Source organism: Pieris rapae, chromosome 5 (assembly GCF_905147795.1).
Source record: "Pieris rapae chromosome 5, ilPieRapa1.1, whole genome shotgun sequence".
In the NCBI taxonomy this organism is placed as follows: Eukaryota; Metazoa; Arthropoda; class Insecta; order Lepidoptera; family Pieridae; genus Pieris; species Pieris rapae.
This window is the reverse complement of record NC_059513.1, coordinates 10,698,934-10,712,876: the sequence shown is the minus strand read 5'-3', so window position 1 is coordinate 10,712,876 and position 13,943 is coordinate 10,698,934. Positions and strand designations below refer to the sequence as shown.

At 31.2% G+C, this 13,943-nt stretch overlaps 1 protein-coding gene across 4 annotated transcripts in view; it reads right to left on the bottom strand.

The window, feature by feature from the left end:
* Nucleotides 1-1,600: 1,600 nt before the first annotated feature.
* LOC111003526 (mucin-3A) overlaps nucleotides 1,601-13,943 on the bottom strand; it is a 52,729-nt gene continuing 40,386 nt past the window's right edge. For all 4 annotated transcript variants that reach the window (XM_045628176.1, XM_045628175.1, XM_022274074.2 and 1 more), the window contains 8 exons: nucleotides 12,239-13,722; nucleotides 6,195-6,359; nucleotides 5,508-5,744; nucleotides 4,489-4,626; nucleotides 3,877-4,162; nucleotides 3,156-3,344; nucleotides 2,795-2,979; nucleotides 1,601-2,520 (listed from right to left, as the gene is read on the bottom strand). In XM_045628176.1, the coding sequence (XP_045484132.1) occupies nucleotides 2,467-2,520; nucleotides 2,795-2,979; nucleotides 3,156-3,344; nucleotides 3,877-4,162; nucleotides 4,489-4,626; nucleotides 5,508-5,744; nucleotides 6,195-6,359; nucleotides 12,239-13,722 (2,738 nt within the window). In that variant the 3' untranslated portion in view covers nucleotides 1,601-2,466. The remainder of the gene's footprint in view (nucleotides 2,521-2,794; nucleotides 2,980-3,155; nucleotides 3,345-3,876; nucleotides 4,163-4,488; nucleotides 4,627-5,507; nucleotides 5,745-6,194; nucleotides 6,360-12,238; nucleotides 13,723-13,943) is intronic.

Here is a 13,943-nt window from a genome sequence, read left to right as displayed (position 1 = left end):
TAGTATCGTATATTGGATGTTATATTATATTACATATTCTATTACAGAGTACTCAAAAGAATTATTTATTAACACTTCGATACATTACAATATAAAAATTGAACATAGTTAAATGAAAAGGAGAGCAAATGGCGGCCTTATTGCTTTCCAGTGATCTCTTCCAGGCAACCAAAGGAATTATTGAGTTACATTTATTATTAAATCAATTTCTATATATTTCAATTACAGTTAAAGAAACAAATTTATTTCTGCAAATATTAAGAAAAACCAGCATACAGGAGAATCAACTAGCGGCGATTCAAAGTGCAGTGCAAAGGGCTTTTCGAAAACATCGATTAAGCCAACCGAAGGTAACTTTAAAACAACTGTTTGCATAACAGTGTATGTAACATTTATATTTTATTTAAATGTTTTTCAGATAAATTCCTGTCAAAAAAATGAAGCATGTAAGTATTTAATATATTATCAATAGCTTTTTAACATTTTATTTTTAAGTCAGTTAAATTTTATTACATTTTTATTATGTGTTTTTAAATAACCACATGAATGGAACATATTCTGCGTAATATACAAAATTAATGTATACTGCCAGGAACCACTGAGTTAAGCAAATTGTTGAGGTATCGTTCATTCAGTAGCAAAATCTGTCAGAACTCAAAAAAACAAAAGATACATTGTACCGTGTCATTTGCGCCATTCCTAATTCAAATTACAGAATATGAAAATCCAATTCCAGGTGATATCGCATCATCAACATCTCTCGCCGGATCTTACGTCGACCTTCCGAGGCATTTACCATATTCGGCGCATGACAACCTTTCTATTATATCAGAAGGTAATACAGTAAGTTTTGAAACTGAAAATATATCAGATATTTGTGTTGATGAGTCTGATGATGAAAGCGATAGTTTATCATCAAAAAATGTAACCTTTGCTGACTTATTCTTATTTAACTACGAAAATAAAATACCATGATAAATAATTGAGAATTCGTTTAAAATGTTGTGATGACCCCAAGATTGTTCTTATTTTGTAATACTTGATGTATATTTAGATTAATTTACATTTAATTTGCTACTTTATATATTTTTATTGCTACCTGATTAAAGTATATTTTATAGTTCGTTTAATTTTTTGATAATTATTATATGAAAATAAAATTAAAGTGTTTTTTATATTTTATTTTTAAATACATAGTTTTATCCGATTCTTCAATGTTAGAAGAAATAAAATCGGTTATTATTTTAATTAAATTATGCTTAACAAAATTGTGTACTTATTCTAATTATAATATAAATTCTACACATTTGGTTTATTAATTAACTTAACTAAAAAGTGTAAATGAAAACGCGTGCTCTCGTAACATTTTTCTAAAAAAATAGATATTAAAATACAAATGAAAATAAACAATTTTAGAACAATTGTGTATCTATGAAAATGAGTACTAAATAACTAACAAAAAATTTAAAGATATATAAAATTCTTTTCTGTTACAACTAAATCATGATTATGCAATATTCTTTTAATAAACAAACGCCTGATTTTTAATTATAAAATTCAAAATGGCTTAAAGTAGGATATAAAATAAAAATCACAGCAAGAACGCTCAAAATATATTCTAAGTGACGTATAGTAAGATAAAATATTTATTATAGGTAACAATAGTCTAAAAAGACCTAACAAAATTAACTTAGACTAGGAATAACAAAATAAACTTGATCGATGAATTTATCTCCAATACCAATGGTATATAATATGTACATAAAGCAAATACGCCACTAGGTCAGATGTGCATGTGGCGGTATAAAATTTATATTCTTAGACGGAAAATTAACCCGCACAGTCTTTTTTTAAATGTTAATCACCAAATATACTTTCATCACACACAATGGGATGTCATGCGTTTGATACTTTGAATCCTTTTTTTACTAATTGGTATTAAATTGTATAATGTAGACTATACGATATCGACGGCTTTGACTCGAAAGCGTTAATTGTCACTCACGTATGTCAAAAAGTATGGTCTATGATTCTACGCATAAAACTTATACACAGATTCACAACGCCCGCGCCATTTCGATTTGGATTTTCAAGAAAAATACTGAATTTGGAATTTGAAAATTAAAACTAATACATACTTTTAAACAATAGGTACTTACATTTAATAGTGACATAACAGTTTCCGATATTGTTTGAATGTTTTAAAGAACTTCCGGAAGTTTTATATAAAATGTAAAAAAGCAGAGAGCAAATGAGATTTTTAAAGGCGTTTGCAACAAATATATGTTGACTTTGTGCTCACCGCATGTTCCGTGTTTTTATCTTAAATTCGTCTTTCGAGTGTAAAGTATACAGTATTGAACCGGCACCTTATTTAATATAATTTTACAAGAGATCTATGTTTAACTTTGGTCCAATTGTGCGTTACTTAAAACATAATTATATATAATTTTGTGTTCAGTCTAGCTATATTGTGTCGATGCCGCCCCCCATCAACCGGTTCCCATATTCACTGAGTAACTGTAACAAAAACAGCAGTTAAAAATAATATTAATTTGACAGTTTGAATATTGAGGTCAACAAAATCGATCAGCACGATACAATCGAACCATTATTTAAAGTTAAAATATGTTTTTACTAAATCTTTAAAATATGTAAAATATTTCCAACTTTATCTGTTTAATTAATCTTCTAGGCCTTAATAAATCGAAACAACTGTAGACAATATTTGCTAATGTCAGGAAAGTTGAACCAAACTCAATTTTTATTAAAATATCAATAAAATGATAAATACCTTATACAAAAAGATGTAGTGGTGTCTGTTGGTGAGAGAGTGCGGTCGTTGGGTGCGCAAGGCTCGTACGGTCCGCGGCAAGTCCGCGCTTCCCGAAGCGAGCGCGCGCGCACAGATGTCCGCCGCTATAAGGGCTGCGGACCTACCGGCTCCCGACGCGCAAACAACAGTGCATGGTCGTAATCCTAGATTCATAAATAAAATAGAGTCAAAGATATAAATTTTTTTGTGTGGGTCAACTATTTTTGTAAATAATATTATTATTATTATTTAATTATTTTAATTAATACAATCATAACAGAGCTTTGGAAAAGTTTTGATAGCTTTTTAAACTTTTTACAATAAAAATAAATCTCCCAACCTTCAGTTTCCGAAGCAGATTTCATTTTGCCCAATGTCCCATTGTTCCCATACCCCCGTCTCAATAACTCCTCGGCCTTCGCCGGTGAGTAAACGTTGACACCGTTCCCTGAACTATTATCGTCACTCTTCAACTTCGAGAGGTTGTTGTATGAAGATCGGTTTTGGTCCTCATAGATTACTTCTACTCCTGTGAACAACTCACAATTCAGAAGGACTTTAAAAGTAAAAGTGCCACGCAAATTATTAGGTTATATTGTCTCAAAATAGCTCTTATTAGTGGATATTTGGAATTCCGTAAAAAGCGAACCAAATCGGTCTCTTTACTAGCACATTTTAAACACACAAATATGTGTATACGTGTATTAGCGCGTGATATTGAAGACGTAATGTACATAAGTATAAAACTTAATTTAAATGGTTCCAATTCTCATGTACCTACGAAATTTTTCAGGACTATTAAAGAGCTTCTGCATCATATATAAAGGTTAAAAATTGGCAAAAAAAATTTATTACGTAATTTAAGAATATTGTAACAACAGCATTTATATAACCTTATTATTAATATAACCTAATTTAATTAACGTATATAAAGTAATCCACAGCTAACATTATCAGGTTTAGTTATTGTATTTTATATTAATTTGCATACTAACGTCAAATTTATGTACATTCATACAAATATAATGATAATAAAAAGCTAAATAGTAATTGGGAAGTACCTTCTTCATCGTACTCCTTAGCGCCTTGCGAGATCTTCATGTAACTCCTCATTTCCGAGAGGAAGTCTATCACCGAATCGTAATCGTCAGGCACACCCTTGGCCGGCCAGAAGTACCAGAGGTGAGTGACCTCTCTCCAGGTCCTTGTAGACAGGTTGATCAGCTGGATGGAGGAGATCGCGTATTTGTCCCGTTGTTCCCGCTTCTTAAGGATTATTTGGTATTCGCCAAATGTACGCCGGTTGTCCGATATTTCGGATGGTGGTAGATATTCGTAGCATTTTTCCTGTAACATTGTGAATACGTTATATCATAGAAATACTTCAAAAACTGCTAACAGATAACATTCGTTCCCCTTGCGGTTACAATTTTAAGTACTAAAATTAATTTTAACGTATTTTATATCAGTCGCAAAAAACTCATATTAAAGTCACAGAATTAAAATTATTATTAAACGAAAAAAAACTTCCCCATTTAATAAACTGCAGGTAAACACGTATTAAAATAAATATCTCTAACGTTTTAGGTTAGATAATATTAAATAAAAACTAGCATCTAACGGATTTACAATTTTTTTATTATATGCATACCTACTACGTAAAATCTACTTACAACACCGTTTTCCATATATTCAGTAAGCATGACTATTAGTCGCGAGTTCTGTTCCCATATCATTCGCCAAAAGTCCACGACAGTGTTGGAAAGTGGGGCCTGACAGGCGATGTAGTAGTTGTTAATATTTCCTGGTCCCTGAAAAGCAAACATTTATGTTTTTTAATCGCTTTAATTATAGTATCAGAATAAGCGAAACGACAGGACTTTCCGCTCGATTGTGATTGGTCAGATGTAGTGATGGATTGTATGGCGTGTATATTTAAAATCTAGACAAAAATTATGAAAAAAAAAACTTAAAAGTAAATTATGATAAGTAAAGAAAAAAAACAGTGTTTTATTTCTTAACATTTTATACGTGAGCCTAGCCTAGGCTATAGGCCATAGGTCAACTATGCTAAACATTGAATTAGCGGTTGAGTTTATGATGAAGTTCATGTATAACCAATATTAAAAATAAATAAACAAAAGAGACAAGACATGGGGAACATGAATTTAAATCATGCAAGATAAACAAAATACTTTCTCATGATCAGTAGAAAAATAATTATCTTAAATTCTGGATAAAAAATATAATAACAAGTACTTGTGAATGTGAGAACATAGGTCCTAATAATCAAAATATATATATATATATAAATTTGTACACATCTTTTAAAATGAGGTATTTTTTATACAAATATTAAGTGCGTGTGTTTGTAATTAAGTTCCTCCTAAACGGTTGGACAGAAACCGGTGGAAGCAGATAGTCCGCTCTAAATGTTTCGTTGCTGACCACGACGCTCAGAAATGAGCTGCCGACTAAAGAGAGAGAGAGAAAGGTTGGACCGATTTTGATCAAATCTGTGTGTGCTTAAGTGAATTCTAGAATGGTTTAGATTAATAATTGGGTTATCTTTTACTTGCATTTAAAATGTGCGTGCGTAACGTCTTTTGGTCCGTTAGTATTATATATAACAGCTTTAACTTAGAGACAAGTTTGTCTATTTTCAAATCAACTTATATAGCCAAAGGTGTACCGTAACATAGTTGGCATTAATATACTCCGTAGTGGAGTCGTTGCCAATCCTCTTCAAGGGTACCCTGGTCTCCGGTAAAGGCAGGACGTTGGAGTAGCGGTTCTTATCTTCACAACCTGGAGGCACCTCCTCCGGGCGTACAGTGACTGTTGGGATCTCAGAAAACTCAGCTGTGATGGAGTCGATGTCCAGAGCAAAGTTGGCAAGAGCCGCATAGTTCATAGGATGGGAAGTCACCTGTAAAATCAGAATGAATTTTTTAATTGAATTAAATGTTATAATTGTTTGCTTAATTAGAGATTTATATCATTGGTATGTATGTTATTATCAAGAAAAAAAATACGTTTATTTTGGAACATAAAATCATCATGGTGGTATCACTTGTTCCACGTCATTAAATTCGAGCCTGTTGGAATCCCTACTGATCGGAATATGTATACGTATAATTAATGTAGCATACATACATTCATTATACGTTTAAAAATCTAATAAAATATTCAAACATTTATCAGTTTTATTACAAAAATAAAGTAACATTTTTAATACAATACTGAATTGACGATTATAGTATTATTGAAATTTTTGTAAAGATACCGAGTCTCTAAATCCACACAAATATGTAGTTAGAAAAAGGCTTTAGCAAAAAACCCAAAAATTAATTATGTGAGAACAGATACCCAAGTTTACCTCGTCATCATAGGCCGGGTTGCCATAACTTCGCTTACTAGCTCTGAGCCTCTGGTTTCCCTTCCTATGACCCACACTAACGCTGTCGAGACTGTAAGCATCCAGGGAGACTGGTGTGCACCTTTGGGCATACACGCCACGTCGACCACGCCTTCGTACCACTAACTGGAAATTATACATTTATTTTTTACATTGATAATTTGTTGACAGCTATGTTAAATAGTCTAAGAACAATACATGTAAAAATGAATTCAAATTTTCAGGTCCTTATAACTATATGTTATGCTCATTGAAAACTCCATCTCACAGCCACATCCTTCTTAGGCAATTCATTTAGAAACTCTGCTATCAAGTTGTGGAATAGGTTGTCCGACTCTATACGATTGGCTACTTCCCTAACATCGTTTAAAACTCTTCTGCGTAAACATTTCTTAACCATATCCTATCCTGCTCAATCTTGACTTTAATAATTATTGTACTTCTTATTCTTTTGTATTGCATCGCAATTCGATTATTTTATTAATATTTTTATAGATTAAGGCACTAAAACACACTTTTTATAAGATTTGTGCAAGGAGTGCATTACACTCCTTGCACTTAACCCATCATACTTATTTTTCCCTTATTAGGGTTACCTGGAATTGAACCTGCTTGCATCTCTTATACTTTTTGATTTTTGTTTTTGTATGAATGTTACGAAGTGTGATTAAACAAATAAATAATTTAATCAATTAAACTAACACAGCGCAGCGTTAAATTCACATTTAAGATTTTCTCTACTAAAAGTAAACGACAACAAGGCCGAAGAGGACATAATTACGAAGAATCAAAATCAAAGCATGTGCCGATCTAGCAAGGCTACAGGTTTGAGTCCCATGGAAAAATTTGTTAATCTTTGGTTATAAATGTTGACCAGTCAAGAAACGAACGCAGTACATTTACGGTTTTTTCCCTATAATAATTGTTAGAGATAAAGTCACCCGAGCTTTGCGGAACGCTTAGTAAGGTGTTTGGTGGAGCTTGAGACAGGAAATGATAAGAGTTAAGTTCTGGGAACTGACAGTGAAACATATCTTTAACCAACTTAAATATAATGATATTTTTTTAGTTTTAACTTTCCATAGTGTTATAATAAATATGCAGAAATAAAAAAGAAATCGTCAAAGAAATACAAGATTATTTTTAAGTAATTTCTAAGTCGTGATAGAAAGATCGTCGGGTCGTTCATTAAATTAGGTTTTCAGCAGTGTATTCTTATAAATTAATTACGTAATAAATTTAATGAGATCATTAAAAATTATTTGAGCAGTGTTAGACTAGTGGCTTCAGCGTGCGACTCTCATATCTGAGGTCGTAGGTTCGATCTCCGGCTGTGCACCAATGGAATTTCTTTCTATGTGCGCATTTAACTTTTGCTCGAACGGAAGGTGAAGGAAAACATTGTGAGGAAACGGACATGTCTTAGATCCAAAAGATCGACGACGTGTGTCAGGCACTGGACGTTGATCACCTACTTGCATATTAGATTTAAAAATGATCATGAAACGGATTCAGAAACCTGAGGCCAAGACCTAAAGAGGTTGTAGCGCCACTGATTTATTTATTTTATTTTATTAAAAATAATAATTAGAAACAAAATAAAACGTTAGTTAAAAATCTGTCATAATGACCACTTAATGTGAAATGTATGTCTTGACAATGTTAAGTTGATGAGGTGCAAATAAATTGTTGAGGTGACGAGAATTTCAAGGGCCTACTTGAGCTTAGCCCAATTACACTTGACGGAGCGTGTTTCCATCTAGACTAGAACAATTGGAAGTTACATTTGTTTTTAACGCATATACACAAAACTAACAGAACGGATTCCACAAATTATTTCACAATTAGAATGCTTCATCGCCACGGAGCATTGTAATCTATACTTCTATACTAATATTATAAAGAGGAAAGGTTTGATTTTTTGTTTGTTTGTTTGTTTGTATGAATTGAATAGGCTCCGAAACTACTTGGCAGATTTGAAAAATTCTTTCACTGTTGGAAAGCTACATCATTCCTGAGTGACATAGGCTATATTTCATTTTCAAAAAAAATAGGCATTCTTACTAAAATTACGATAACATTAACATTTGTTTATTATTTGATACAATTCTAACAGATGGCGCTGAGTTAAAGGTAGTTTAGTTTAGGTCCGTGTCGTGGTACCAACGTTTCACATAAGTTCTCCTACGGTTTCCCTTGATCAATTTACTACTACGTAATATAACAAAAACCTTAGCCACAGCAACGCTTGGCCGAGTCTGCTAGTTGTGAAATAATTTCCTAAAAAATAATGTGTAACTCGATAAGAGTTATTTAAAGTGGTTTTTGTTACAATAGAAAAGAACAAAACATTTGTACAAATCTTGTTGTTGTATTATATATTAAGCAAATTATTAATATTTTAATATAATCCAAAATAACCAAAGCATTTATAATACTTTTGTTTAAATTAAAGTAAAATATACCAAATTTAATATTTTTTAATTAAAAATTAATCCCTTGTTAATATAATATTAAAGATTTTATGCTGTAAGTCGTAAAACCGATTTTTACAAATTGTGCGGATGGAAACACGCCCTTAAAATTTCGTCATCATCATAACTTTTGTTTATAATTTATACTTTTAAAAACATCCTTTGGCGATATGGCACCTACATCTTGACTTAACGGCAGAGTATGGCAACGAGAAATTGTTTTTACAATACGACTCCATTAAGTCGAAAATATTTTTCATATCCAATACTGAAATCGATCTAATTTATATAATCACAATTTAAGTTCAAAAAAAAAATCTTATTCATTCGTTGAAAATTTATTAAAATGCGTACTGGCACATCACAGCGAATCTTTTATGATATTATAATTAATAATAACAGCTAATAGCTTATATCAATATTCTTTATTAATTATTAGCTATAAATACTAAAAACTAAATCAGGGGTGATGCGGCAATACGTATTTAAATAAAATCAACTTATCGAAAGATAAAGTATTTTTTATTGATTTTAAATCATCAGATGTTATGTAAATTAGATTGATTTCAGTATGATAAATAGTTTAGACTCTACTATATATCACTTAAATGATGATGGAACTGCAATGAATTAATTACACGGTTAAATATTTTCTTACACGTAATTTCTGTTGCAATAATAATAAAATAATAAGAACGCTTTCTTGTGGCCATACAACTATTGAATACAGTTGAATTCAAAAGACGCCCTAAGGTCTATCTCGACGGACCTCGCGCTACACTCATACGCTCTCGTGACGTCGACGCGTGCGCATACTAACTCCAATATTTACAAATTAAAACAAAAGTTGAAGTTTTGCCATTTGTTTATTGAATTAACTGATTATATAATATGAGCGTTGGTAAAAAGTTTAATTTAATAATGTTTTAGTGTAAAAATAGGTAAGTTTTATTTTTTCTAATAACTTAAAAATATATAAAATTTTATTTCTTTACATACATTTCTAAACCGTTTATCTAAAAACTTACATATTTTTTTTAAACGAATCGTGGCGAGAAAATCCTCAGAAATAATATATTTAGATAGCTGTTAGCGTCAAAAACATATTATAGTTGTTAAGTATATTCCCAATTTATTTTGTAAATAAAATTACTCAGTTATATGTATTTAAAATATTTTTACTATTTCTTTTCTTTTGTTAAAAGTATGTATTCATCCATTGGATATATATTTAGCATAATCGTTTTCTTATATATAATTTATGTTAGGTATAGGATAACGAAATAAATAAAAACTTTGTGTATTAAACAGAAACAATATGACTAATACAAAAAAATCTGCTATCAATTGAATAAGTAATATTTTCACAAGAATTATTATATTATCTATAGATTTAACGCGACACTAGTTCCCACGCATCTCAATTTAAAATCTAAAACTGCGCATGCCACAATTTTAAAGAATACAAGACAATGCAGTAAAAACTATTTCAAAAGTATGAAGTTGCCAATACTTTTCTAGATGAAAATACCTTTTGGAACGGGGAACTAGAGTTACTTTTTAAATATTTATAGATTGTATATTTAAATTTAAAAACGCCTTTTTAATAAGCCTAATTGAAATGAATGATTTAATCTTCGACTTAAAGGCGTTAAATATATAGATTTACGGTTTCGTTATAGATTGCCGATTATCAATCTCCTAATAATTGTCAGCCTATCAAACATCACTAAAAATCTAATGATTTTTTTTGTTTTTGTTTAAAAAAAATATGTATACAAGAAACAAATCATGAAATACTATTAAGTTTGTTATTGAAAGGCTGGCAACCCAGAAACAGGTTTTTTTTTTAAATTAAAATGTTTACAAAATTTCAATTTACTTTTTTGTAAATATGCTTACAATAATAATTGTTAGTAAGCTAACTGCTAACATACTCAACTACAATTGCACCAATGGCAATTCAACGGATAATGAATACCACGAACAAACTATAAAAATTCCAGCAACCTTACACTGTCATCTTACACTTCTTATCGCTACTCAGAACATTTCAGGTGTTATAACTTCATTTGAAAATAAACCTAACTCGTTAATACATCTGTTATTAAAGTTTTATTATGATCTTACTACATTTTTGAACATTCTTTGTGTTTACAATCGCGACAGATGGCATGAGCGAAATAAAATAAATAAATAAATTTTGATCAGATTTGTAAGTGATTCTGCCACCCATGGACACCCACATTACCAAAAGGCTCGCAAGTGCGTAGCCGGCCTAATAACTATTGCTACGCTTGTCTTGCTTTACTTGAAGGACTCTAAATTATGTTTGTGATGTGACGATAAATATTTAATATAACTTATCTTGCTGAATATTTATATGAATTATGCTCAAAATATTTTCATGTTTCAGATAACATAATGGCAGTAATATCTTTAAGCTAAGGTAAGCTTAACTTATTCTAGTTTCTAGTTTTAATAGGTATGTTAGACATTAAATAATCAATCAAATAATGTAATGAATAATAATCGATTAATAATTTATAATTAATTCTCATTCTTTGCCTCTATGGATAGGTGGAAACGCACAAAGTAGAATGCAAAGGTTCTGTCTTCGATGCCTAACATAAAAAACAATTGTGATGATCTCTGCGCACAAATAATATGTCCATTGGATAAATACGAGACTTAATACAACAACATAGAAAAAAATACTTTGAATAACACTTTTTCAACGGATTAAATTTATAATTATAAATTTATAATTATTATACATTATTTATAATTTTCCAGACGTTTCACGTGCATTACAGTGTGCGTGGTCACGGTGCCCATACACAGCCTCAATCCGTTGAAAAAGTGCATTTTTTTTTAATGTGTAAAAGTTGTTATTTTTTTTATTCTGAACCAACTGGTGAACCTAAAATATAAATATTGTATTTACCTAATTAATTAAAAATAATAATTTTAGTTATCTTCCAAAAAAATCTTCAGGTCGAAGAAATTACGCCTGGCGTTTTATGAAACATTACTTTTTATTACGAATTACTTTTTTAAAATTAACATGTAATATTGAACTTGCGCACATATAATACTGTTGGTTTACAAAACTATATGCGCATTGTATTAATTATATTTATGGCATTTCCAGCTTTCTTCGAGATGCCGACATCATCATGCCGTCATCTGCAACGTTTTCCAAAGTAGTGGACGTAATTTATCGTGAGTTAATAGATATTATGCTCATTACTTTGGATATGTTGTACGAACACGCACCATTGAAGATCAACGAAGCAGAAGAAATCAAGAGGAGAGAGAGCAACTAGATAATATTGTGTAGTAAAAAAGTCTGTGTCGGTATTTATTACTAAAATATTGCCTACTATATATGTACATAACGAAACCACGGAGTAGACAGTTTATTCGTAAATAAGTTAAAATATAGTAAAGAAATATACCCGAATACATCTACTATGAAATCATAACTACTTGATATGTTAATACTACATATTATTTAAAATAACTTACCAATAGACCAATGAGGAGAACCAAGGCAATAACACCGATCGTGCTAACAGCAATCGCAATAGCTGCGCCTGAACCTGCTTCATCAAGTACCCTGGAAGATGCTTCAGTTGTCATCTCTCCACCATAACTTGTCAAATCTTCTAATTCATTAACTGTTTTTGATGTAAACGTTGTTTCCATGGTAGATTCATCTCTAAACTCTGTTGTTGTATCAACTTTAAAGACTGGATGGTCTGTTTTTAAATATTCTGTTGTGGTGTCAACCTTTCCTGTTATAGTTTCTACCTTTTCAACTTTTTCTGTTACAGTTTCAGCCTCTTCTGTTATCGTTTCGCCCTTGTTTGTTGTAATTTCATCAGTTGTCTCTTTCGTGGTTGTCGTCGCTTGTGTTTGAGACGGTGTAGTTTCTAGTATAAAAACTTCACTGCTGTCGTTATTTTCAGAGCTACTTTGTAATTCAGTTGAGGGTATTATTGTAGTTGGAGTTACGGTAGTAGGAGTTACGGTAGTTGGAGTTGTAATTATAGTAGCTGACATAGGTGGAGCCTTCTTGGTATTAATTTCTGTAGAAACTGTTATAACAATACTCGTTGTTTCAAACTCCGTTGTTGGTTCTGATGTACTTGTTTGTATAGTTTCTTTTGTTGGATTGTACGATACTGAAGTTGATGATTCAGAAGTAGTCATTTCCATATTTCCTGTTGCTATAGTCTCCTTTGAAGTGGGTTCTTTTGTTTCTCCAATACTTTGTGAGGATACTTCCATTTGAGGAGTAGTATCTGGTACTGACGTAGTTTCGTCAATATCATTTGATGTGGTGTAATACTTAGGTCTGTATGTAGTGATAGGAACATCTTCTATAGTTGTAGGCTTAGTATGTAAGGATCCAGCATAATACCAATCAGTAGTAGTTTCATCAACTTCAGTATTCTCAACTTCCTTGTCTGTTGGAATGTACGAAAACCTTATAGTAGTTATTTCAAAGTCTGGTATTTTTGTAGAAGCCGTTATTACTTCATTATTTTCATCAGAATTAGCAACGGTGTCATCAAGTGTGTCATCAGAAGGAGTAGTCATATCTGAAGGTAATTTAGTAATCGACTCAAATCCAGTTGATCTTGTCGGTTCAGCTGGGAGAATTGTATCTAAGAAAGTCTCCTCGGATTCATTTGTGGACAAATCATCGAGATTAACCGCAGTTGCTACCCAAGCTGATTGAGACTCAGCGATTTCTTTTTTAAATTCAGCTTTAGATGATTCTTCACTACTTTGTAGAGATATATTACTTTCTGCTGGGACCCGTTCTGATATTGGTTCAGTTGTCTTTTCATTTGGCATAAATGCCAACGTCTGTGACACAAAAGGTTTCCAAGGTAATTTATTTTGAACAATTTCTGTGATGTTCTTTGTAATGCTGTAGTCGTGGTTTTGAGTAAATGGTAAACTTGTTGTACTTGTTGAACTCGTTGTAGTTTCTCTCTTTTCTGAAATTGAATGTTAAATTAAGTTAAAAAAATTAATTAATTAAATCCCTGAATATTTAATATTTTTCGTAACCCGAATTGGGCGTCACCAGTAAATCTATGTAGTGGTATAATTATAATAGTAATGCGAAGACCTCTATTATTTATTAACTTTGAAAGACGAGGGATAATAGTTAATTATATATTTTGTCAAAATCTATATACTAAAATTTAATTTAGGT